General features: G+C 37.6%; 2 protein-coding genes across 4 annotated transcripts in view; both read right to left on the bottom strand.

The window, feature by feature from the left end:
• The window catches only part of LOC131149280 (peptidyl-prolyl cis-trans isomerase CYP71), a 50,505-nt gene extending 34,786 nt beyond the window's left edge, over positions 1 to 15,719 (bottom strand). Inside the window, exons 1-3 of one of the 3 annotated variants that reach the window (XR_009135186.1) lie at positions 15,337 to 15,719; positions 14,703 to 14,788; positions 10,067 to 10,155 (exon numbers count right to left, since the gene is read on the bottom strand). Coding sequence is in view for 1 of the 3 variants with exons in the window: in XM_058099593.1 (XP_057955576.1) it covers positions 10,067 to 10,155; positions 14,703 to 14,788; positions 15,337 to 15,494 (333 nt within the window). In the remaining 2 variants the exon portion in view is untranslated. Of the gene's footprint in view, positions 1 to 10,066; positions 10,156 to 14,702; positions 14,789 to 15,336 lie in introns of those variants that run through there. The other 2 variants (XM_058099593.1, XR_009135187.1) reach the window with 2 other exon arrangements.
• A 10,936-nt stretch (positions 15,720 to 26,655) lies between these two features.
• Positions 26,656 to 27,544, bottom strand: LOC131148156 (uncharacterized). The gene is made up of 2 exons (XM_058097892.1): positions 27,245 to 27,544; positions 26,656 to 27,060 (listed from the first exon to the last, which is right to left on the bottom strand). Exons 1-2 carry the CDS (start codon positions 27,542 to 27,544, stop codon positions 26,656 to 26,658), a joined length of 705 nt encoding a protein of 234 aa, XP_057953875.1.
• Positions 27,545 to 27,857: the final 313 nt, after the last annotated feature.

Below are 27,857 nucleotides of genomic sequence, written 5' to 3'. Positions count from 1 at the left end.
TTTGAATTTCCATTTTGGTAGAAATCTCAACAATAGAGAGATTGATGAGCAGGCTCTTTTAACCAGTTTGCTTGATTCTCTTCACTTTAATTAGAAGAATGATAAAAGGGTTTGGAGCTTGGATCCTTCTGGGGATTTCTCTTGTAAATCTTTTTTCTCTTATTGGAGTCGCAACCCTAATGGGGACCCTTTTGGTGTGTAATCTTTGATTTGGAAAGCTAAAGCTCCCTCAAAAATAAAAGCTTTTATTTGGACTCTGGTACTTGATAGGATTACTACTAATGATGTGCTTCAAAAGAGAAGGTCTAATATGGCCTTATCACTGGATGTTTGTGTCCTTCGTTTGAGTAGTGGGGAGACTTGCTCACATTTGTTCTTCATTGCTCCTTTACTTGGGCTTTATGGAATAAATTATTTGGCATATGTGGTGAAGACTGGATCTGTCCCTCCTTTTTTGAAGGCTTTTTGCGCTCTCACTTTTAGAGGTTTTGGAAAAGGGAAGGATTGGAAAGCCTTGTGACGATTCACTATTATGGCTGTTTATTTGGTGTGTTAGGTCGGAGAGAAACGCCATAATTTTCAAAGGGGTGTTCTAGAGGCAGACAAATCAGGTGCAATGACTCTGCTTGTTGGGGTTGATGCAGCAAGAAATCTCTGGCAAGGGGAAGTTCTGTTTCATGGTCTAAGAGTGGCTATGGTTGGCTAAACACTTTTTGCCCATGTTTGGTCCAACAAAAGTAAATGATATGGTAGGTTTTGCGGAGGTGGTGTTTTCTTTGGGCGGGAGAGGGGGAGCTGGGGATGTGGGTGGGGCTCCTCAGCCCATGCACATGGGCTAGAGCTGACATCACATAGACAATAACACCAAAAGGGAAAAAAAATTCAGACATGCCCTTATCATGTCCCTAGTAGATGATAGACCAAACATGGGATACGAAAATTATCAAAGTTAATCCAGTTCAATACTGTTCTGTCCAGTCCTGCAAAAACCTTAGCCTAAGGTGACTTTGGTATGAGACAAGGTGCATTCGTTTCTGTGACTAAGGTTTACAGGACTAGCTATGATAGTTGTTATTAGTTACCATAGTTATTTAGTGTTACTGCTGCGTGTTATTGCTGTGTTAGTAAGTGTGAGTTAGTGCATGAGCAAGGGCAATATGGTCATTTTCATTTGCTTGGCATATATTATAAATAGAAGGAGAGACCTGATTAGTTCTTCCAAATTACCCAATTCTTCAACATTGTATCACAGCATAATTCTGAGACATAAACCCTAATTGCCACAGCCACCATCAAACCAAAGCCTAAAACCCAAAATCCACTGCATGTCTACCATTGTGGGAGAAATGCCAGCACCACTGTTGACCTGAAAACCAACCAGCAGCTGCCAGAAGCCACAGCAGTTGCTGGAAATTCCCCGAACGAAGGAAAAAAGAAAACCCCTTCAGACTTTGCAAAACCAACACCATAGACACTCACAAGCATTTCCGATTTGCCCATCAATGAAATCCCATCGCATGAGCTGCTCCCACGCACCCTCACACGCTGGTCAAAGGCAGGCAGAGCCGACCCCACAAAACAGCTCATGAAGGTTCATACAGGCATGTTTCTGGCCTGAGTTGATCCAACACTATTTGAATCCCTTTATAAACATATGTTACTGAGTTACGGTAATGGTCTTAAGTCCAGAGATCTCACCTTTTTATTTGCTCATTTGTGGCACTCTAGGAATGATTGTTTAGTCTTCCTGAAGCTGTTTGTCAATGTTTACTAAGTTTATTGGGGCACGAAACAGTGGTATTTGTTGCGTTTGTGATTGTTTATCTTGTTGGTCGTGTATTTCCGGTTTGCTTTGATGGTCAAAGGTTGTGTGAGTTGGGATGGAGTCTAGGAGTCCCAAAAATATATTGTTCGCTGAGTGTTTCTAATTTGCTGCCATAGTCAAGGTTGAGTGTGTTGGGATGGAATCCCTGAATCCCATACGTATGTTTCCTTTGTCAGTCACTTCTTCGGCCATTATGGCAGTATAACTAATTCAGTGGAGTATTCAAGGTTGCTATAGTAGGAGGAATCTTAACAAACATCTCATCACATTGCATATTTTGCTAAGCACGCTTGTCATCAGTTATCTATCCACTAGTCATTGGGTTATCAATTTTGCCACCACTAAACATATGACATGAGAGGTGTGACCAACCTCTTTTCTACCCTCTAGTACTCTGAAAATCTACCTCAAGTTACCCTTTCCGGTGGGTCCGATGCTATAGTTAAGGGAATAAGAATAGTAAATCCTACTCCCTCAGTCTCTCTTTCTTCTATTTTGTACATCCCTAAACTCGCTTCAATCTTATGTTTGTTACTAGAACTACAAAGTCGCTAAATTATTCTATAACCCACTTACCTAATTCTTTTGTCATTAATCTGAAGATGAAGAAGACAATTGGCACAACAAGTGAGGCTTGTGGATTTTACTACTTTGAGTTGCTCTCTCTTCCTATTGTCTGCAGTGCTGCCACAACACCACTTTAAATACACATCACCTTGGTCATCCTTCATCGGACAACTTAAAACAGTTTCTAATCTTGAGTATGTGTCTTGTGGGGAGCACCATCCTGTTCCCTTTGCTTCCCAAGTCAATACAGGCAGTCAATCCTCATATATTAGTCAATTCAAATGTTTGGGATCCTAGTTGTACCGATACTTTGTTATATTTGTTGATGACTACAGTGGGATGACTTGTATTTAACAAAAGATTGTGTTGTTCAATATCTTTTTGCCTTCTGTTCTCAAATAAGGACCCAATTTGATGTACTACTTTGTAGTGATAATGCTAAGGTGTACATCAACACCCATTTCACTACCTATTTGAATAACTTTGGTATAATCAATGAGTCATTTTTGTGCCGACATAGTCACACAATTTATTACCTATATGACTAATTTTGATATGATCCATAACTCATTTTATGCCCACACACTAGAGTTGCAGATGGAAAAAACAATATTATCCATCAAGCATTTTGTGCCAACACAAATCACTACCTATATGACTATTTCCATTATGATCCATAATTCATAAGTCCTTTTATGCCCACACACTAGAGTTGCAAAGCAAAAAAGCAAACATAATCTCAAAGTTACTCCTATCCCATTGTATCAAATGAATGTCTTCCAAAGTTTTTCGGGATGATGTCATGCACCATGCTTGCTCTCTCATCAATAAAAGGCCATCCTCTATCCTTGGTGGTAAAATCCCACATGCACTTATCTTCCCAAAGCTCCCTTGTTCTTACTTCCTTCTCGTATATTTGCTTCTATCCTTTGTCCATCAATTAAGTCTAGAAATGGGTAAGTTGGATTCTCGTGCTATCAAAAGTATTTTTCTAGGCAACCCTTATACCCAAAGGGATACTAGACAATATTTTTTTTATGCTAATGTCACCTTCGTTGAGTCTCCAATCTACACCATACTATTTTGATTCATTGAGTCCTATTAACCTTGATGAGCCACTTCCTCTACCTAACCTTCCAAATCCTAACCTATTATCTCTGCCTAGTCTTGTATCTTCATCCAAGTCTCGTCACTTGGATTATCCTAATTTACAAGTGTACACAAGATGGCAACTCAAGAGAGGAATGCCACCTCTAGTTTCAGCTTCTACGCTTCTAGTTCCCTCGTATGATGATCATATTTCCCAAAATATTAATCTTCCTATTAATTCTTAGAATGGTAAACCCACTAGTCCCACAGCCAATCACTAAGTTTGCTACCCCTGATTCTTGTCACCCTCATATTACTGTTTTATTAGTACTCTATCTTCAATTGCTAGTCCAGAATATGTTTCTGAAGCCCAATTCCATGTTGGGTGCTGGGCTACAATGGTTAAAGAGATGCATGCATAAGTTACAAAATAATGATACTTCAAAACTGGGTACCTCTCCTCCTTACAAGTTTGTGGTTGGTTATTGGGTTGACAATGGGAAAGTAGATCCAGATGGTACCATGGCTCAATTGAAGGCCCATTTGTCGCTAAGGGATACACTTACGTGTACACTTTGGATTATTCTGACTCATTATTCCCAATTTCATCTCCTTTGCCACTATGTGTCATTGGCCTTTATATTCAGTAAGATGTGAATAATGCCTTCCTAGGTCATCTTTAGGAGTTCTTTAAGGAGCAATTGTTGCTCAAGGGTAATTAGGATTGGCATGTCGGCTCAAGAAATCCTTGTATGATATGAAAAAATCTCCCGAAGCAATGGTCTTCAACAGTGCATGCTACATGACTCCGTATTTTATCATTATATAGCATCTGGTAGAATTTTGCTCATTGTGTATGTGGATGATATTATTATTATTGGTGATGATGATTGAGGTATCTAGCACCTGAAGCATTTTTTACAAACTAAATTCCAGATCAAGGATTTAATGCTATTGAAATACTTCTTGGGTATACATCCAGATCTTGTCTGGGGATCATCTTGTCACAAAGGAAGTGTGAACTAGATCTTTTAGATGAGACCAATCCAAAAAATTCGATACACCCATGGATCCTAACAGCAAGTTGGTGCCATGTGTGGGTGATTTGTTGGTTGACTAGATATCAGAGATTTTTTGGAAAGTGGAACAATCTCATAGGAACTCAATTTTGTATAACTTTCGTAACCAGTGTTGTGGGCCAATTGCTTCATTCAAAGAACAAGTCATTGGGATACAATCATTTGTATCTTAAGATACCTCAAAGTGAACCTAGGAGAGGTCTCTTGTGTCAATATTAACGTCACACTTATGTTCAAGTTATATCTGTAGATTGGGCTAGGGCCTAGGGCACTAGGTCACCTTCCAACAAAAAATCCACAACCATGCATTGTGTTTTTGTCAGTGGTAACTTGTATGCTAGAAAAGTATCAAACAAATTGTGATGCCCCAATCAAGTGTTGAGTCAAGAGTATTGAGCTATGGCCCACATACATTTGGGTTTATTTGGCTAAAGAACATGTTAGAAGAACTTGATTTTCCACATTCTCAGCCTACGAAGTTGATGTTTGATAATTAAGATGTTCTTCAAATTGCATCCAACCCAAGTCTTCCTTGGGTGAACAAAACACATTAAAGTCGATTGTCACTTTGTTCGAGAGAACCTTGTGTAGGAGCTCAATACAACTACCTATGTGAAGTCTTAATTCCAACTAGCTGATTTATTTAGTAAAGCCTTGGGAGGTGATGGGGTTAAATCTATTTGTAACAAGGTAGGAGCATATGATATCTATGCTCTAGCTTGAGGGAGAGTGTAACTAAATTCTATGGTTATTTTGTGTTATTAATTATTTATTTAGTGTTTAGTGTTACTTAGTGTTACTAGTTTCTATGGTTATTTAGTGTCATTAGTTATTTATTTAGTGTCACTAGTTAGTGTTGTTTAGTGTTACTAGTTAATTGTTATTTAGTTATTTAGTTATTTAGTGTTACTAGTTATTGTAGTTATTCAGCATTATTTAGTTATTTAGCATTATAGTTTTTGTAGTTATTTAGTTATTCAGCATTACTATCGTGTGTTATTGCTGTGTCAGTAAGCATGAGTTAGTGTGTGACTTAATGTAACAGTGATATGATCATTGTTATGCACTTGACAAATGGCATAAATTGAGGGAGAGACCTATCACTATGATTAATCCCTCCAATTTACCTACTTCTTCAATAATTGTTATCATACCCATGTTTGGATTGCCATCTATAACGGGCAGCTTAATCTTTCAAAAGACCAAAATACATTAACAAAAAGAATTTACCCAATTCTTCAATAATTGTTATCCCATCCGATGTTTGGATTGCCATCCCTAACGGGCAGCTTAATCTTTCAAAAGGTTAGGGCAGTCCAATAACTTTTGTGTTTTTTTATTTGGTTATTGAGATTGATTAGCTGCTGCTAGCCAATGGGGAGCAAGCAGCCAGCCTTATACCATGTAAATGGACTGAGGTCCTCCCTCTTGGTCAATCCTATCTCCCACACTTGTTTCGCACCAACTATAGGCTAAGGGTGCTTAGCCAAAGGACCAAAACAAAAGCACCTGAATAGAACTATTTGCCATGAAATCAATGGGGGTGTTTAAAAGTAAGCATTAAACACTGGATACTGAATACAACTCTGAATTTGTTTCAGAATACAGAACAAGTTTTTGAATTCAAATTTCAAACATTGAACTATTGCAATTGTTTGGTAACCAACGCCTAAATCTGTGTTTACCGGTTTTAACCCTTAAAGTTGTCAAGAACAAAAATGTTCATTAACATAAGAAGCATTTTCAGGAAAATATTTTTCGTTTTAACAAAAACAATGTGCCCCAAATATAAAACATAAAAAATATTAGTTAAAAATAGTTTCTTCTTGTACAATTATTATAAAAATCAAACTTTTATTTAATAATAAATTAATGAATAACAATAGGGCACCAATTACTCTTCACCCTCTCATTTCCCAATTATTTTTCGTTATAACAAAAGCAATGTGCCACAATATAAAACATAAAAAATTTTAGTTAAACATAGTTTCTTCTAGTATAACTATTATAAAAATCGAACTTTTATTTAATAATAAATAGACAAAAAATAACAATAGGGCACCAATTACTCTTTCACACTCTCATTTCCCTCCTAATAGATCACTTCATATCATGCAGATGTATTCTTATTTACCTCTCCATCTCAACTGCCAAAGCATCCAGCTGATGCAGGCCTTGATGGTTTCTGCTCTTCTTGGGCAGAGGCTCCAACTCGGATCGATGCTTGCTTTTGCTGGAATAGGAATTGTCATGGTCTCCAGGAGCCAATTTCGATCGAAGAGCAGCAGTGGCTCCCAGTAGCAGCATTAGCTTCGGGACAGTGGTGGAGTTTCATGTGTGAGGGAAATTTCAGATCTTAAACCCAAACTTCTACCCCTGGAGCAGCAGAGAATCGCATGCAAGGAGCTTTGGTTTCTGAAATCCAGGGGATTTTTAACATAAATTGGGGTTTTTTAGGGGCAAATGTGTGAAACTTGGATTAAGTATTGGTGCTAACGGTATCAGCAAGGACCCATACACTAGTTCAGTCAGAGGGTAATGAGCAGCTCAACGCTCATTTAGAGGATAAATAAGCAATACCAGTTCACTTAATATTAGACAATTAAGAATCTAATCTTTGTTTAGAGGCTATTAAGTGCAAACAAACCCCCAAAGACATGCTTTGCTTCAGGAACACAGCAGGGATTGTGGTTGAGGTTGAAAGTCCACTCGATACCAAAATGATGCAGGACAGTGGGGAGAAATGAGAGAAGAGAAGCAAACAGGAATGAGAAAGGGAAGAAAGGAGGAAGAAGAAGATGAAAGGAGGAAGGAGGAGGTGTTGTTCATAGAGAGAGGGGAAGGAAATTCTGATTGATTTCAAATTCTCAAATGCCTGCTCCACAATATAACGACCTAATATAAATACAACCTAACTAAAAAATTACATAATCACACATTAACCCCAAAATAATGAAAAGGAAAAAAAGAAAACAAAGTTTGAATTTAAGGCAAACATCCGAGTTTCCTAAATCTATGCCTATAATGTGTGCAAATAGGAGCGGTCCTTTGCCAACTTGTTATTGGACAATCCCACACCAGACACAAGTGATGCCAGTAAGGGTTAGTCCCCCCCACCCCACCTTTGTCTCTTCACCTTTTTATATAACATGTTTGGTAACAGCTTTTTCAGCTTTTTGGGGAGCTTCCAAAAGCTACGGATTTGAAGTTTGTTTTTTTTTTTTTGGATAAAAGACAATTTTATTAAAGCAATAAACAGAGTGTGTGTATATATATAAACTACTCAAGGAACCAGAAACAATGAAATAAGTATTAATTACAAGTGCCCTGGCCTCCAATTCCTCGTGAAGTTGAACAGTGGTAATCCCCTAAAAAAATCAAGAGAGTGCACCCAAAGGAATGCAAGGAAAGTCATTCTATCCTGAAGTAACCATGGGCATGGACAGGTTGAATGACCTTTAAAAATCATAGCATTCCTCTCAATCCACAGGGTCCAAAGGATGGCAAAGACAGCTGCAAACCAAAGAGCTCTTCTGTTTCTACTCTTTCCAAAACCCTCGAAGTTGAGTAGTAACAAATCTCCCACCTTCGGGGCCACCTACTGTCCCCCTACAAGAGAAAAAAGGACATTCCAGAGCTCCAATGCTACCCTGCAATGCACAAAAAGATGGGCATTTGTTTCATTGCTTGCATAAAAAATGAAGCACATGTTAGGACAGAGAACTTTATGGGGCCTTCTCCTTTGAAGCAAATCCTGCAAGTTAATCATTTCCGTGATCACGGTCCAACCAAAAGCTTGAATCTTCCCAGGGCCTTTAGACCTCCAAAGAATGTGGTTCCAAGGGAAAAAGGTTGAGGAGGGAGGTTTTAAAAGATGAGATAGAAAGGATTTAGAAGTGCATGTACCCGAGGGATCACCCTCCCACAGTATTCATCTTCATAAATGGTAGGAACAAGATGATCCAATAAAGATAGAAGGCTAATGAGCTCTTGGACCTCTCTTTCATTGAGATTTCTAAAGAAATGGAAATCCTAAGAAGAAGAACCGCCCTAAGAAGAAATGAAGGAGCTGATGGGAGTGCCATGAAGCAAAGAAAGCTTGAATATGTAAGGAAATTTCAACTCTAATGAAGACTCCCCCACCCACATGTCCTCCCAGAACCAGACTTTTTTTACTTTAAACCAAATAAGAGGAAAGAAAAGACAAGGTATTTGGGACACGAATTTCCATGGATACGCACAAGAGGAAATGCCGCCTCTTGTCTCCCACCCATTCCGTTTAATCCCATACTTGCTCTTAATCACCTGATGCCATAGGGAGTCAACTTCCAAAGGGAATCTCCAAGCCTATAAGGGGGATGTTTTTGCATATACCACATTCCCAGTGCCCAAACCTCACTCAAACTTAGTCTACTATATCCACATCACAGCTGACTAGGTGGTCTCTCCTATCCTCCACAGAACCCAAGCAAAGGAAATCATGCATCAGCCTCTCTAGCAATCTGGCTACTTTTGAGGGAATCCTAAACAGAGAGATAATAAAATAGGAATGTTAGAGAAGGAGGCATTCATTAAAGTGGCTTGGACCCCAAGGGAGAAATAAACCCCCTTCCAATTGTCCAATCTCCTAGCCACCTTATTAACTGGGAGGGAACCCAAACTCTGAAGTCTTCTGGGATTTTGTGATTCACAACCTGCTAGTCAATAAAATTCTGAAGAGCTCTCTCCCCCATATTAATGCTTGATATCCCACTCTTGGACATGTTAATCTTAAGGCCCAAGATTTGGTCAAAAAATTTTAGCAACAAAAAAGATTTTGGAATGTAGCAGAATTGTCCTCGAGGAGGAGCAAGGTGTCATCATAAAACTAGGGCTGAGAGATCCTCCACTTCTTCCCCACATGCAAACCACGGATTTGAAGCTTTTAAAGGCAAAAAGCTAGATTTTTTCCAACAAATATTCTAGTCAATTGTTACCCTTAATTTTTTTTTCTCAAATATTAAAAATTATCAATAAATTTCCAAAAAATATATATCCATTTTAGACACTTTAAATGTTTTAGGCAGTTTACCACATTTTTACCAAACACTGAAAATTTGCTTTTTCTTTATAACAGCTCCTTTTTCATTTTTGTGGGTGTGGGGTGGGAGGGGGACAATTTTTATAACAATATCAATCAACTCCTTTCCATCAATTCCTTTCTAAGAGTACCCTTTTAAAAGTGACAAGGTCAAACTAAACTTAAGTCTCCTTTTTTTTTTTTTTTTAACCAAAAGGCCAAACTAGACTTAAGCATGTGACAAATCAGTCATCAACAATAAGACCTAATATCTTAGGGTTACACATTCAGAGACACATATGCTAATGTTATTAAACATAACAACAAGCACATATATCCATTAATACTCAACATCAAAAGAATGCATAAGTGATTCCAGGCAAGCATCATTTCAGAAATAAGATTGTTAAACATCTACCAAAGCACATTAAATGAAAAATAACTCACAGCCAGCCCTTCAATGGGACCAAGATGTGATCTAAAATGCTTTGCAAACTCAACGCCAATAGCCTTTTTCTTCCAAAACTTCAAATGCCCTGGAAAGAAAAGGCATCAAGACTACAACATCAATAAACTGACAACTAATGGTAATTTAGATATCAGATTAATTAACTGAAGATGACAAAATGATCCATTCATAGGCAAATGAAATGATATCAATACTAGTAAATTTTTAACAGCTCAAGAAAAAACAATAAACTTATATAAACAACCAAAAACAAGTAAGCAGCAATATTTTACTAAGATTAACAAATTAGGATGCATTTGTTATGTGAAAATATACAGAAAAAATTATCCCAGACAAATAGCACCACGGTCATGATCGCAGCACAATAAAGAGATACCTTCTTGATAGCAAATTTCTGCAATTCTTATGAATGAAAGAAACTAGGTTCCCTCAGATTACAATCTTAATGATAAATATGTCAACAGGGCATTATTAGCACTTTTTTCCAAGATTTTTTATTCTGTTCAGATGAGCAAATCTTGACTATTGCAAAGCAGTTCATTTCAATGAGTTCAACAAGTAGGCAGATATAGATTAACCATATATTAATCATATTTCCATTCTAAGTCTCACAACAAATCTTGTACAAACTGTTAATACAAGCCTTTACACATACTTTTTGCCATTTCCCATCTACCAACATGTTCTTTTGCAAATTATTGTATTGCCATTACAATATGAAACTAAAGTGAAGGCATGCGACTCCAAGAACCATCCAAGAAATACAAATTGTCTTTAACCTCACTACCCTTGATTACATATTTAGAGGAAAAAGATCCATTCGCTCCATAGTTGCAGGAAAGGGAGGTACAGCTATTAGATGAACAAGACAATTCGGATTGGTTTGAGAATGATGATAGTGTGGGTACTGTTATTTTTGTTAATGCTCCTCCTCCTATAACCACACTGCAACAAAACAACCTCAAGCCACACAAGCATGGTTTTAAATAATGGTCACGGTCCGTGTAACGGTAGCAGCCATGGTGTAACGATTGCGGCCATCATGGGCGTTACGTAAAGGTTAATAGTCACCCACACCCGTGAATTCATTTTTTGCATTAGCAAACCTTTTAAAAACATATAGATTTTTCACATGTTTAGATCCTAGAATCCTACACACTAATCCTTTAAATGATTTTTAGTAAATTTTAATCAATTTAAATGTAACATATCCTACAAGTATTGGATGTCATCTTGGTTGTTTTAGTTGATATTGGCAAGAAGAAGCACGCATTTGGTACTTCTCACTACTTTATTGATTATAAGTAAAATTCAAACTAAGAATATTATGAAATATAAAAATATAGAAAACCATTTTTGTACTCTTTTAGCCTTTAATGGAAAATTTTTTATCCAATAATAAAATAGTATGCTCATATGTTAAACAAGAAAAAAATGCATACAATAGAACATATTTTAGTCTCCAAACTAGGTGTCACAAAAATAGAAAAATAATAATAAATTTGAAAAAGCTTAGAATACAAACATATGTAATTTAATGAGACAGAACACTGGGTTTATTTTAATGGCAGTTATTGGAAAAATGCATAAATGTCCAAAAAATAAACTGCAAAATTGATTCTTTTTTGATAAAAAAATCACCAACTAAATAAACCAACTTAAAATTGAGTTTCTAAGCTTCAATAAAGGGAAAATAGAGGGGAAATTGCAAAAAAAATAAAAAGGACTAAAAAACCTGTTTTAGTCATTCACAGCCAATTTGGCATTGTAATGGCCTGTAACATTCCATGACGGCTATTACGGAACTATAATGGCCAATAATGGCTGTTATGGTTGTGAATCGGCGTACCTCCAAGAGATCACCCTATAGTGGTCTCGAAAACCACCAATATCATTACGTAGCATCCGTAATGGCTGTTATGAACCAATTTGCACTGGTTTTTAATAATATGCAGTTATGCACCCAAGAAGAAGAAATCTCCAGTCCATCTACAACTTCAAGTGATGATAATGGTGGTTCGACTAATCAAGGTGATAATGGTAGTCTTGAAACTGGAAGTGATGCTAGTGATGGTGGTGGTGGCAGCGGCAGCAGCAACGGCAATGGTGCTGAGCAAGCCAAACCAACAATTGCTTCTAAAGAGTTTATGGATTAGACACTTTACCTAATGATTTTGGTCCTAGTGAGACTTCATATCCACCTCGTAGGTAGCATGGTGTATCACAAACTAGTGATCAATGTCAATCTAGATGAGGGAGAAGTGGGTGAATGGTAGCGTTTAACATGCACAAAGAAGCATAAGGGAATGCAAAACTTCAAAGGAGCCTTGAGATGCCAAACTACATTTCTTAGAATTCAACATTGAAAAGTCAGCCTCATAGCTCCACCAATGACATGAGAATGACATGAACAAGTGCCATAATTCTTTTTTACCACATCAACAATATTATCCTCAACAAACCCCACAACACCATGCACCCTATCATCCTAACTGTCCAACATATACAGTTCTAGCATTACCAAGCTTATTCTTACCCCCAACGGCCTCAACCTTAGCCTCTCATAGCCCTGTCTATGACATGACAATGACATGAATAGGACCTATAACTTGTTTTGACCATATCCATATCCCCCCACCACATCAACTATATTATCATCAACAAATTCCACAGCACTATCCACCCTATCATCCTAGATATCCAATATGTATGGTTCCAACATATGCTTATTGTCATGGTCCCACATCATATGGATACTAAGGAGTCTTGGGCTTATAAGGAAGGTTTGGGCTCCAACTAAGTGAGAGGCCTTTTATAGGACAAACCCATGAGGTCAATGGGTCAAAGCGGACAACACCTCACCAGAGTTGAGCCCAAGACCGTTACATTTGCTATCAGATCCACCCTAAGGATACTATCGCGTGAGTGAATCCGCCCTAGGGGTACTATCATGTGAGTGGATATATCCTGTGGGTAAGTATCATGTGAGTGGATCCTATATAGAGGCGTAAGCCACTCTGACGAGGATGTCAGAGATCGGGCGAGAGAGCCTATTACAGTCTCACATTGGATGTGTACTAGGTAAATCCCACTAACAAGAATGTCAGAAATCGAACAAGAGAGTCTGTCACGGTCTCACATCGGATGTATTCCAAGGAAATCACGTTGACGAACATGTTAGAGATTGGACGGGAGAGCCTGTCACGGTCTCACATCGGATGTCTACTAAGGAGATCTTGAGCTTATAAGGAGTGTTTGGGCTTCAACTAAATGAAACACCTTTTAAAGAACAAACCCGTGAGGCCAATGGGCCAAAGCGGACAATACCTCACCAAAATTGGGCCCAAAACTATTACACTTAGCTTAAGCTTACCCTCAAGGGCCTCAACCTCAAAGCTAGTTCATGTCTTCTCTCCATATGCTTGTTATCCACTAGCAAACATAGCATAACCCCAAAAAGGTTATGAATCATGCCCCTACTCCTCCTCCTCCTCCGCCTCCTCCTCCTCCTTTGGTGACCCAAGTACTAGCCATCAAGCTCAAAGTGATGAAGGAAATGAAGAGTACGAGGATCCTCCACGCCATCTATATGGTGCTCATTTGAAAAGGGGTTGAGAAGTGAATTTTTTGAAAGGCCTAAATGATCAACTTTGCAAGCAGTATTAGAATCAATTGGTTTTCAAATCTTTCATTTGAAAAAATTGGGACTCTTCTTATTGGATGATCATGATACTTCTTGAAAATGCAAATTCTTGATCAAAACAAACAACAGTTGAGATTCACATAGCAACATCCACTTTGGTTTTAAAAAGAGAGTTTAAAATATATTTATTCTAATTCAAATGGGGAAATGCATCAAAGCAGAGAGTACCAATGTATCATACATTTGAATATACATATGGTAATGTTCATTTCTTACCAAAAACAAGTTGGGTCAAAAAGTGTGAAATTATATGTTTTCTACAGGTTCACAAATGCAAAAACAAATTCCCAAATCTGGCAACTACTACCGATTATATAACATCCATGGCCATCACACCGCCACCATTTTTCTAAACCAAGTTCTTGACATAAATGGCTCCCTTACCATAGGGTTAGTATGATCCAATGGGATTATTCATAACTATCACTCCCAAATGCTTAAAGCTAAAAGGCACATTCTGAGTATTGTAATTTCTAATATTTTTGAAGGACATCAGCAGCATTATCGGTTACTTAGCCTCTTTAATGATTCTACAGAGAAATGCATTCTTTGAATCCTCTTGATCATCTTTTGAACAGTAAAAAATTGTAAAATGAAATGCCAATAGCTGGAAAAATAAAATTCTTGAGTTGCCTATCTCAACAAATGTATCTGCCAGATAACTAACAACTAAACTAATCTTATGATACGAGAAGCCTTATAGAACCTCATCACTGAATCCTAGAAAGCATGCCCAGACCACAAAAGATACAATCTAGTCAAAATAACTTTGTTATGAAAAAATGCAGGCAATGCAGCTTAACCATGCAAATAGAAGTGATAAACAAATGCAATCTTTGCAGGGTGACTTTTGTGTGTGCGCATGAAGCGGTGAGGATGGCAGCAAGGGCCAGGAGGAATATCTATCTTACCATCAGCACTTCCAGTAATGAAAAAATCTGCTGCAGACACTGCAACATGTGAGACAACATCCCGATGCATGTAACTTTTCTCGTACCTATAAAACAACTACCATTGTCAATTTACCCAAAATTCTTGCAAGTTGTAGTCATAAGGAGAAAGCACTGTAAACATGAGTATGGACTTCAAAATTTGAATGACAGTAAGAGAAAGAAGAATATATAGATGAGTCAACATTGACCACACAGTTCCCATGGAGTGAGCCAAAAAAACACATGGAAAAACGTGCTACAGTTGAAACATTATGAGAGCATAAATAATCAAACTGCTAGTGTGAATGAGAGCCCATGGGTTTCCTGCACAAGTCTGCCTGCAAACACATCACATAAATGGAGCCATTCAAAGGGCCGTGGCAGGCAAAACAAAGCATAAAGCAGTCAAATGAAATGTTGCGGCTGATGACAATATAATTTGAAACGCTGCAATTTCAATTCTAAGAAATGGCCACGCAACCCAAAAATGGTACCCAACACAAAAGCGTCAAGTCATAAGCCAATAATTCCAGTGACGCAGAAATCAAACCAACAAAACCTAAATCCTACGCCCTAAAACACCGAAACAAAGAGCAGTGAGGCGCATACGAACATGTTGGCAGATGGTAGCGAGTCGAGGTACGCATGCTCGAATTGCAGAGGGCGCTTACGGGGGGCTCTAAGGACCGGGCCAGGCCCAATCATCGGCTCCTCCTCGCTCTCCGCAGCGACCGCCGCTGAACCTCCATTAATTTTCTGAGGTTCCTCCATTCTTTCTTGAGCTTTCTGCACGATTGGAGAGAATCGAGACGCAATTTGAAACCCTTGTTTGACCTCCACGAAAGCTCGAAGCACCTTGACGGTGGAGCAGGGGAAGCAGGAAGTCCGAGCTCTGTACTTTAATGACTGTGTGGAGGCTTCAGTGCTGGAGCTCGGCTGAAGGCCCGATTGAGGAAGCGAGTCCTACGCGGGTCGATGCACCGATAGATCCGGTATATGGAACCGGATTCGGATACACAAAACTTAAAAGGATCATTTAGTATTACTATCAAATAATAGTGAAACGAAATTTTAAAAAAAAAAAATCAAACTTATTTATTAATATTTGTAAAATTAATATAAATTAAAATTTTAATTAAAAATAATTATTTTCATCTTTAAATCAAAATATTATTAAAATATAATTAAAATAATTAAATTGCGAATAATATACATTAAAAAACTTACTATATTAAAAATAAATTTTATTATAATTATTTTACTTAATTATTCTACTTTCAAAATTTACTTATAATAAAAATTTTATTAGGCATGATAATTCAAAAATAGTAAAAATATTTTGTAATTGGTTTATTATTATTTTTAAAATTTATGTATATTTTTCTTTTTATTATATTTAAATCTATTTGATCATTTAATTTTGATTTTAATGTGTAAAATGAATAGTTTAATTCAAGAAAACTATTTCTGAATATTAAAATTTTTAACAAAAAGTTGTCAAAACAATTAAAAACTAAAAAATCTGGTTTATAGCTTTTGGATGGACAGCTGAAAACTAACAATAGAAATAAAAAAGTGACAACACAAATAAACACATTTTTATAATCTACTTTTTTCCAAAGTGGAGAAACAAAAACAATAAACATAAAACAGCAACAACACCAAACAACCCTAGTATTATTTTTAGAAAGGCCTTAATTTGAAATTATATTAGAATTGGATAAAATATAATACAAAATTGCATTGAAATTTGTCCAAATTCATCCAAATCCAAATTCAAAATATGAAATTCATACTTCCAAATGCAACATGAGAAAACCAAAAAAAATGGATAAAAATATGTTAAAATTGAATACAATCCACTTAGACCAACTCATATCGGATCCATATGTTAAACTAGTCAGATGTGATTCACAATTTGACTATTTGATTATGTTGTGTAATTTGAATGCACAACGGAATAAATTGATCTTACAACATAACACTCAACGGTAAAATATATAGAACAACAATCACGCAAATTATAATGAAACCAATAATAATGATACAAAGAATTACATGGTTCGGTAATGCCTACATCCACAAGAACATTCGGCAATGTGATATTCACTATCTTGTGTCCAAAGACACCTTGTTACATAGTACAACATATATTTACAAGTTTCTCAGAGGCCTTCCCTCTAAAACCCAACCTCTTCAACGTCCCAATTCCAAATTTGAAAACAAACACCAAGTTCCCGAGCCAAACTGTCAGCGGTTTGCAAAACCGTCGACGATTAAATTCGAAGAGCAAATAGTTGATGTAACAGGTTTAGAATCGTCGAATGTTTCACTAAATCTGGGCCAAACCGTTGACAGTTACAAGAAAATTATCGACAGTTTCCTTCCGCAATACAGCATTAGTGTTTTCTTCGTGTTTTCTCTTTGTACATGTCTTCCACTCAATCATATGAGCCACTTATTACAACAATCTCTACCTTGCGCGAATATACGGCCCTTAGGAGAAAACTGAAAACATAAACTCGTTGCTCCACCATGACCTTGGGACATTAGGTTGGGACCATCTCCTGTCTAGCAACTGGTGACATTCAAAAAGTCCAAACAATGCTTGAAATTTTCCGTGATAATTAGCTTTTTCAAAATATCTGCTCCATTCTCAGATGTGTGAACTTTCTCAAACACAAGTTCACCCAAAGAAACCAACTCCCAAATCCTGTGGAACCTAGCATCTATATGTTTGGTTCTAGCATGATACACTTGATTCTTCGCCAAATAGATGGCACTCTGACTGTCACAATACAGTTAAACTCCACCTTGTTGTATGCTTAGCTCCTTGACTAGACCAGTAAGCCACAATCATTCCTTGGTAGCTTCGACGGCACTCTGACTATCACAATGCAGTTGAACTCCACCTTAGTTTATGTCTAACTCTTTGACTAAACCAGTAAGCCATAATGCTTCCTTGGCAGCTTCGACGACTACCATATACTCCGAATCAGTTGTTGATAATGCCACCAGAGATTGTATCATTGACCTCCAACAAATAGGTCCACCCACAAAAGTAAATACATACCCTATTGTAGACCTCCTATCGTTTAGATCCCCTGCATAATCTGCATCAACATACCCCATAACTGACGGATCACTTTATTGCTTATAGAACATGATGCCAAAGTGAGAAGTAGCCCGTAAGTATCTTAAAAATCCATTTAACGACATCCCAATGGTGCCTACCTAGATTTGAAAGAAACATACATACCACTCTGACTACTTGTGTCAGGTCCAACCTTGTACATACCATAGCATACATTAAACACTCCACTGCACTAGCATAGGGGACCTTTGACATGTCACAAATATCATCATCCATCCTTGGGCATTGAGTGGTAGACAAATTAAAGTGATTGGCTAACAGTCTACTTACCAATTTTGCATCAGTCATGCTAAACCTCTCTAACACCTTCCCCACATAATCGCTCTGAGATAACCACAATCTCCCTACAGTTTCTATCTCTGCGAATTTCCATCCCAAGTATCATCTTGGTTGTACCAAAATCTTTCATGTCAAACTCTTTATTCAATAGAGTCTTCAACTGATTTAACTCAGCCATATCTTTCGTAATAATTCGCATGTCATCAACATAAAGCAATAAGAAAATAAGAGAACCATTAGCAAGATTCTTTACATACACGCAGTAATCATATTCATATCTTCTGTAGCCTATCCAGCTCGTATAAAAGTCAAAAAAATTTGTACCATTGCCTCAAAGATTGTTTCAGCCCATAAAATGACTTCTTCAGTTTACAAACCAAATGCTCATGTCCAAGTTGACTGAACCCTTCTACCTATACTATATAAATATGCTCTTTTAGATCACCATGGAGAAACATCGTTTTAACGTCCATTTGCTCCAACTACATATCATAACGTGCCACTAATCCCAACACTATCCTAATGAAAGTGTGCCTGACCACAGGGGAGAAGATTTCATCATAATCAACTCCTTTCTTCTGCCAGCATCCCTTTGGTACTAATCATGCTTTAAACTTCTCTCCTTTCTTTTCTGAAATTTTTTCCTTCTTCCTATACACCCACTCGCAACCTATCGCCCTCTTCCCTTCTGGAAGTTCCACCAAATCCCACGTCTAATTTTTATGCAACTACTCAATTTCCTATACCATAACACCTATCCATCTCCTTTTCTCCTGGTCATACACTGCCTTTTGAAAAGTAGTTGGATCCTTGCAACTGGTAATGAGAGCATAAGACACCATATCATCAAAACCATACTTGAGCGGTGGCCTGATAGTGCGTATGGATCTGCGTATAGGAACATTGTCAACCTCCTAGTTTCCTGAGCTAGAACTCCCTGCATTCTGAATATTGTCATTACTGCACTAAGCCTCTAAGTCCACCTACACAACATGCTCATTTATGCTCCAGTTTTCTGACTTCTATTTCTCTTCATCTTCTTCCCGAGTACGCTGCACCGTGGCTTTCTCATTCAAAACCATGTCCTTACTGATCACCACCTTGTTTTCCATTGGATCTCACAACTTGAACCCTTTCACACATTTCTAATACCCTAAAAAAATGCAGCGTCTAGACATTGCATCAAGCTTTTATCTCTCCTCACTAGAAATGTGCTCATATGCTAGACAATTGAATACTCTCAAATCAGAGTAGTCTACCACATTACCTATCCATACTTCCTCTATAACTTCCCCCTCTAGTGATGCCCTGGGTGATCAGTTAACCAAGAAACACGTCATACTCACTACCTTGGCCCAGAAGTTCTTCGCTAGCCCTACATTCAACCTGAGACATCGAGCTCTCACAACTAGAGTTCGATTCATCCTTTCTAGCACACCATTTTGTTGTGGTGTCCGACGAACTGTGAAATGTCTCTTTATGCCATGCTGCTCACAGAACTCCATAAACCTTGAACTAGTGTACTTGGTCCCATTATCTGACCTAAGGCATTTAATTCTCCTCCCGGTCTAGTTTTTAACCTTAGATTTCAACAATTTAAACCTAGCAAACGTCTCTAACTTGTGTCACATGAAGTACACCTAGACCTTTCGTGAGTAATCATCAATAAAACTCACAAAGTACATATGTCCATCGCGTGATGCTACTCTCACCAGCCCCCAAACATCCGAATGAATGTAGTCAAGTATACCTTCTATCTTGTAAGTGGTTGTTTTGACTACACCCTGTTCTGCTTCCCAAGAACAAAAAACTTGCAAATTTGTCCAAATTCATCCAAATCCAAATTCAAAATATGAAATTCGTACTTCTAAATGCAACATAAGTAAACCAAAAAAAAAAAGGATAAAAATCCGTTAAAATCAAATACAATCCACTTAAACCAACTCATGTAGAGACCTGGAGAATTATAACAATTAAATAATAAAGGAAAAGAGGAAGGGAAAGAAAAGGATAAGAAATGAACAAGGAAACAAATTCTAAACAGGAATCTTCAGGGCTTTGTCGACGAGAGCCTTGTGCTCATTGACGAACTGCCTTCTTAAACTCTTCGACGATGACATGTGTCACGTCGACGAGAAGTTACCAAGAGAGGTGATTTCAGGACATTCAGGCTCGTCGACGAACCTATAACCTTCGTCGACGAACTCCTTTCTTGGACTCGTCAACGAGGAGTCGTGACTCATCAACGAGGCCACATGGAAAGCCGCCTATAAATAGTTGAGAACCGGGATTTTGCAAGAGAAAATTCATTTTTCTCTCTTTCTCTCTCTAGAAAACGGTAGTTCTACATTTTCTCTAGGATTTCGGCCCCGTTTTTTGCCGGTTTGAAGATCAGGAACCGGCACAGTGCTCGTGGGAGAATTCTCTATGACTTTGCTAGAGCAAAATTTTTGTTTGGAGTTTTGGGTCAGCATCCCAAAACCAGGGTAAATTGAGTATTTTGGAGTTTAATGATTTATTTGGATTATTAGGAACCTAGGAAGTGTTTTATGAAAATTATTTTGGGGTTTTGTTGAATATTGTGGGAAATGAGTTGAATGATTGGATAAAAATGTGATTTTTAGGCTTTTAAGTTGGGAACGCCGAGGAGCGGCAAAGTTAGGGTATTAGTGAGCATCTCAGTAAGCCAGGTAACGAGAATAAATTATAGCAGTCTTTTTATGGAAATTATGGGTTGAGAAATATGTGAAAATGGTGTAAGATATTTTACCTGAAATTTATTTATGATATAAATATCAGATGAAATTTGTGTGGCATATGAATTATATTGTGAAATGTTTAAACTGGGTTAGATGAATTACCCTATGAAATATGTGATAACGAAATGTGTTATGATATGAGAATTGAACTATGGGAAAATGATGAAAGAGAAATGTGTAGGGAAAGTATTTTCTGAGAAAATGGAGAAAGGTGAAATATGAAAATGTGTTTTGAGAAATATTGTGTAATTGTGAAATGAGATATGTATATGATAGTATGAGATGGGAAGAATCATGAATTGAGAAAATATCATTGAAATGATGAAAATATTGCAATGTTAATTCTGCAATATAAAAATGAGAAAATGTGAATATAAGAAATATGATCATGAGAAATGTGAATAAGTGAAATGTAAGTATTGGAATGGAAAATTCTGCAATATTGATATTGAAATATGAATATAAGAAATGTGAATATGTGAAATATGATTATGGGAAATGCGAATATGTGAAATGTGAATATTGCACTGTTAATTATGCAATATGAATATTAAATTGTAAGAAATAAAATGTGAAATTTCGAAAGGGGAATACAGATATGTGATTGATGAAACGCCAATACCACATAATGATTGCTGGTATGTGGCAGTGAAAACCCTGATGGATGGATAAGGAAACCCTAATGATGGGTTGTGATATTGAGAGCACGGTACCATTGCTAGTGGAGTTAGTGCAATCACACGGGCTCATGGAGCGTGTGGCGTGATTGTAGACTGAGTCGTATAGTAGAGTTGTTATGCCCCCTGATTCTGGATCAGGGCTTTGGCCAGCCAGTCGTACTACAGACATGAGATATATGATGACATTTGACCTAACCGGGTCGGCCAATCGCGGTTAGGTCCAGCCTTCGGGCCGCACGAACCTATTTATGGGGGAAGCATGACATGGAAAGTGATCATCAGGGCAGCCATGAGTACAGACACGAATATAACGATATGGTGACACTCATGAGCTAGATATGGAAATGGAAATGAAATAAGAATGGAAACGAAAATGGAAATGGAATGAGAATGGAAATGAAAATGAAAATGGAAATGAAAATGAAAATGGAAACGAGAATGAAAATGAGAAATGAATAGCGTGTGTTAATAAATAATTTAAGCAACGTAAAACACACCGCCTGAGAGCTTACTGAGTAAGATGAGTGCTCTGATAAGTATTAGTTGTAGCTGAACCCAAGTTAATCGGGTAAGGTTGCAAACAAAATCAGGGCAGAGGGAAGCTGTTTGTATGGCCGGGTAAGCTTCCATATTCTTAGGAACTTCGCTGGTAAATTTGGGTACAATAAATGGTTTTGAAATGAATGAAAAGCTTTTGAAAGCTTATATTGTATATCTATATGATAGTAAATGCGAAATGGTATATTTTCTCAGAAGATACTGATACTGATATTCTTATATGTTATGATATAATGAATCTTATATTGCCACACACTTGCCATCACCTTTTCAATCTCCTGTATCCAGCTCTCAGCGACTGCAGGATCAATATTCATCTTTGTAAACTTCTCAATCGTACATCTGTGGCCTGTAGACGAACCTCCCTGCTCCCTAGAGCTTCTAGCAATTTTAGCCATGACTTGCTAAGCCACGCTACATAATACTGCGTCTAAATCAACCCGCCTACACTCAAGGGCCCTACATCGTCACTACCGCTTGCATGGGTGCTACCTCCTCTAGGGTCCATCCTGAAAGAAAATAAACTTGGCTTTAGGACCCTATTATTATAACATGTCAAACACATTTCATCTAACTAGTATGTCACATTCTTAATTAATTTATCATCTATATTCTTAATTTAAGGTTCAATCCTACAACCTAGACACCCAACTCGACAATAGTTTGTCATGGCTTTCCTGAAATCGTTTTTCATGATACTTTCATATTCAGCTTCCGTAGCCATTCTTTACTTCGGATCAACCAGTGCTTCATCTAGGCTACTTGGTTCCTTAACTGTATTGATTATATTAGCCAATAAGGCCATATTTACCAAGTGTTCTGCTGATTGTTGTTGTTCCTCTATTCTCTTCGACCATCGAGGTCCATCAGGTTGTGAACTTTAATTCACAGGTTCTAGATTGCCTTCGTCAAAGAGCTGTTGAACCCACCTAGGGTGTGGCTTTTGAATAGGTGCTGCAGGTACAACGGGCTTGTTTTGAATTTCTTCATCATTTATGTTACGACCTACCTATTTTACCATAACAACGTATTTATTTTTTTCTCACACACAATAATAACATTCTTATTAATAACCCTAATACCAATATAATAAAATCAACCTGGACCTATGGGTGCCGGGGATACACCTATCATACACAGCGATCACCTAAGCAACGGAAAATATAAATTACATACATACCATCTAACCGTTACAATACCAGAGTGCTACCAATATGTCAAATATATATATATACATCCCAAAAAGACCAAAAGAGTAAAACTAGGATTATGATCCAAAAACCATCTGACCCTAGCTCAGCAACTCACCCTCTCATCGGGGTAGTATGAATTGCCTCTACTAATGCGGAGCTCGGTCCACCTATCTGACTGGATTCCCTAAAATGTTTTGTAAGCTGCGGTGAGACACCTCTTAGTAAGGAAAATAAACTAATATCAGTTGTGTGGCGGTATGAGTATATCCGTGCTTTAATAGATAAACAATACATAACACATGTCTGAATAAAAACTGGTGATATAATACTTGGTAAAACCTACATAATCATGATCATGTTAAATCATACTGTATTTTGGTTATAATAAAATCATCTGCTATAATTGATAATACTGAAATATTATCCAGGATGGATAGCTAACTGATGTCATGTATTACCTCCCATGACTAGGTTGTGCAGCCCGAAGGCGGGACTTGACAATGGCTGACCGACCACTGCCAAGTCAAATGTGTCTGTAAGTACGATGGGCCTGCCCCACCCTAGTTCGAACTGCCAGGGGGACGTCTACAACACTACACTGAAGCCATATCGATTATCCATCTCCCACACTCTATACTAGCAAGTGTGGTAGCACTTGTCTGAACTGAACTGAACTAAACTGAATAACTACGGTATCGAGCTCTGAATACTGATCTAAACTAAACCATCCTGGTTCTAATAACATATAGTATGTTTACATATACTAATTTAACATGAAACTATTTTGATAGCATTTTTCTGAATTCCAGCTTATCATACATAATCACGGCCTTGTGCCGAATAACATACATAATTACGGCCTTGCGTCGACTATCAATCACTGCCTTGTGCCGAGCATATCATAACATATTGAACTGAAATTTGTACTTTTTATCATAAAATCCTGAAATCATAATTTCCTGTATTATTTATGGTTTTCTTGAAAAACTGTTGTAAACATGCTTTTACTGAAAATCTGTCATAACATAATATTCATAAAATGATACTCATGCCACACAAATTTTGAATAATATTAAACTGAATACTTAAGCTGAATATATTTCTGTTTAACATTTTTAAACCATTTTCCTGTTCAACAAAAGTATTCCCAAATATTCTGATATAACACATATAATTACTGTAAATACATGCTGTTTTAAAATAATAAATTTTAATAAAAATAAATTGACTTAATTTATCCCCTTACCTAGCTACTAAGAATCCCACAAATCTAACTAAATATGCACTTGTGGTGTTCCGAGTTCAACACCCTGAAATTTATATTTTTCCCCAGCAAAACTTCAGTATTATTTCATCTACTACACCTCCTCAGTTCATAAATACCAAATATCTTATAAAACTTAAAATAATTAGCTTACCCAAATTTTGGGATGGTTCCCAAATTGGCCTAACCAACAATCTACTCCTGCAGATATGAAGATAAACTTCTCAAGAGTAGTGTGGCGGCTTCGGATCGTCAATCCGACGAAGAACCAGGCCGAAATCGAAGAGAGAAGGACGATTTTAGTGTGTGAGAAAGAGAAGTTACATGCAGAAAATCTTGCTGAAAACTCGAGTTTAGGTTATTTATACACCTGGCTTCGTCGACGAGACATGTCACTTCGTCGATGAGGCCAAGACGAGAGTTCATCGATGAACACTTATTTCTCGTCGACAAATTTCAGACCCTACAACTGCCCTCTCGTTAATTTCTTGTCGACGAGAAACGTGGCATGCAGCAAATTTAATAGCGAGTTCGTTGACAAAACTAGAGGGTTCATCGACGAACCTTGCAATTTCTTTCTTTTTGAATTTTCTTTCTTCTCCCTTTATTATTATTTAATTCCTATAATTCTTTGGGTCTTTATAATTCACCTCAATCTGTTGCCCTAAGTGAGGCACATGGTGGGTTACTTTATCGGTTGATGATAAAGTGGGCCGATCTCTATCTCCCACTGAGTGTGGTCCTTCATCAAATACCACATCTCAACTTGTGACGATCTTCTTTGCCTCTACATCATAGAGACGATATGCCTTCGATTTTGTACTATATATCAAGAAGATTCACTTGCAACTCTTATCATCTAACTTTCTTCTATTGTCATCTGGAACATGCACAAAACATATGTAACCAAATGTTCTAAGATGAGAAACGGAGGTTTTCTTACCAGAGTAAGCCTTGTGAGGTGTTTTGTTCCCTAAAGCTTTAGTGAAGCATCGGTTGAGGATATACATAGTTGTATTAAAAGCTTCTGCCCAAAACGATTTTGGAAGGTCTTGTGCCTTCATCACTGCTCCAACCATCTCCATAACAGTGCGATTTTTCCATTCCACAACACCATTATATTGTGGAGTTTTTGGTGCCAACAATTGGTGCTTGATTCCAAATGCACTGCAATAATTGTTAAACTCCCCTAATGTGAACTCACCTCCTCGATTTGATCGAAGTTTCTTTAACTGGAAACCTATCTCATTTTCAACAAGTTTATGCCACACTTTAAATTTTACAAAAGCCTCAACTTTATCACGAAGAAAGTACGCCCACATCTTTCTACTATAATCGTCGACTAACCGCATAAAATAGAAAGATCCTCCTAGTGCAGGAGTAGTCATTTTACCACAGAGATTTGCATGTACCAACTCTAAAGGAAGCTTTGATTTGTTGTTGTTTTCTTGTGGAAATGACATACGATGTTGTTTGTCCAGCATACAAGCTTCACAAGGCTTTGCAGTATCAACTACTACAGGCAAATCAACCACTATTTCCTTTCTTTGCATCTCCTTCAAAACTGCATTGGAGATGTGTCCAAACCTTTCATGCCAAAGTCTGCTTGTTGTATCTCTAGTTGTTGCTGCAAGCGCCATAAACTCATACAGATTGTTCTTTCGAATACCTTCGCCCACAATGTTGCCATTGCTATCAATGATCTCAACTTTTATTTTCATAAATCGTACTTCATAGTCACGGTCAGTGATAGCAGCTACAGATAAAAGATTCCTTTTAATTTGAGGAACATAAAGGACATCTGAAAGAGTTTTACCTTGGCCATTCGTGGTTTTTAAAGAAATGGATCCAGTGCTCCCTACTGGACACTTTGCATTATTTCCGACAATCACATTCATGGGTTCATGTAAAGGCTGAAGGGAACCATACCAGTCCTTTTTGCTTGTCATGTGTTGGGAAGCTCCACTATCAAGTACCCATGAGCAATCTCCTGGTATTGTTTAAGCAGTTGAGCATATTTCTTGTGTAACCATGAAAAGATCTAATTATGGTTCAGCACAATTTGCTACCTGTCTGACATTCCACGTAGGCTTCAACGTGCCATTCTTTTCATCGTGGATACGTTTTCTGCAATCCTTGGTTGCATGCCCCTTTTTTTTGCAGTAGTAGCATATACCATAAAATCTCTTCTTGTTCTTTCCCTTCTTCTTTTCAACATTATTGCCCTTGCCTTTGATCTGCATGATGAAAGCACTATTGCTTTCATTTTCTCTAATTCTCAGCCTCATCTCCTCCTCTAGTAGTAAAGCACAGAATTCCTCAAAGGTTAGTGTAGGAGTTCTAATTTGCGTGCTAAGAGCAGTTACCAGACTGTCATATTTTGATGGCAGCACTCGAATACATCTTCGAGCTAACTCCTTACTGGTCTTTGCTATGTCCACTGCTGCCATCTGATCACATAAGATTTTTTATTCTAGTGATGAATACTTTTTTCAATTCTCCATCATGTAGCTTTTCTGCAGCAAGTTGATTCTCCAAGTTCAGAATGCGTGTCTGGTTCCTTGTTTCATATTGATTCTTCATACCATTCCAAGAATCTGTAGCCTTGGATGTATGCTAGATCAACGTAAGTACAGAATCAGATACACTTGTGACAATAGCACAAAGTGCATCTACATTCCGCCTCTTCCATGCTTTAACGAAGGCAGCATCTAGAGGGATGATAACCTTAGGATTGGTGGGATCAGGTGAGTCAATCGGTTCTAGATCCATACCTTGAGCTGTAACAAGTAGTTTATATGAATCCAAAATAGCACTCATCTTGAACTTCCATAAAGTGTAGTTTGTGCCGTCTAGCTTTCCTTCTATGAATGTTGGTGGACGTATCCAAAGTGCTGGTGGAGATGCAGTGGGGGAAGATGAAGTTCCTGCCATTGCAATGTCTCAACAATTATAGTTGTTTCTTCTTAGTAGCCTTCGGCTCTGATACCATGTAGAATAATGAAACCAAGATATGTTTTGAAGAAACGATTGAAGAGATAACACAAAGTTTTATTACAACAATCGGATTACAAAAATTTGTCCAACCATGCACTCACTAAATGAGCTTCAATGGCGAAACGACAACAAATAGAAAAAACAAAAGAGGACACAATCTTACAGTCGAGATATGTGTGGTGCTCCGGTGGGGGGGGTCTTATTTATAGCCTCTGGTCCATGGAAGAAGCACATGGGTGGCTCACCTACC

The sequence above is a fragment of the Malania oleifera genome, chromosome 2, assembly GCF_029873635.1.
Source record: "Malania oleifera isolate guangnan ecotype guangnan chromosome 2, ASM2987363v1, whole genome shotgun sequence".
In the NCBI taxonomy this organism is placed as follows: domain Eukaryota; kingdom Viridiplantae; phylum Streptophyta; class Magnoliopsida; order Santalales; family Ximeniaceae; genus Malania; species Malania oleifera.
Note: the sequence above shows the minus strand (reverse complement) of the source record. Positions and strands in the feature narration are given on the sequence as shown.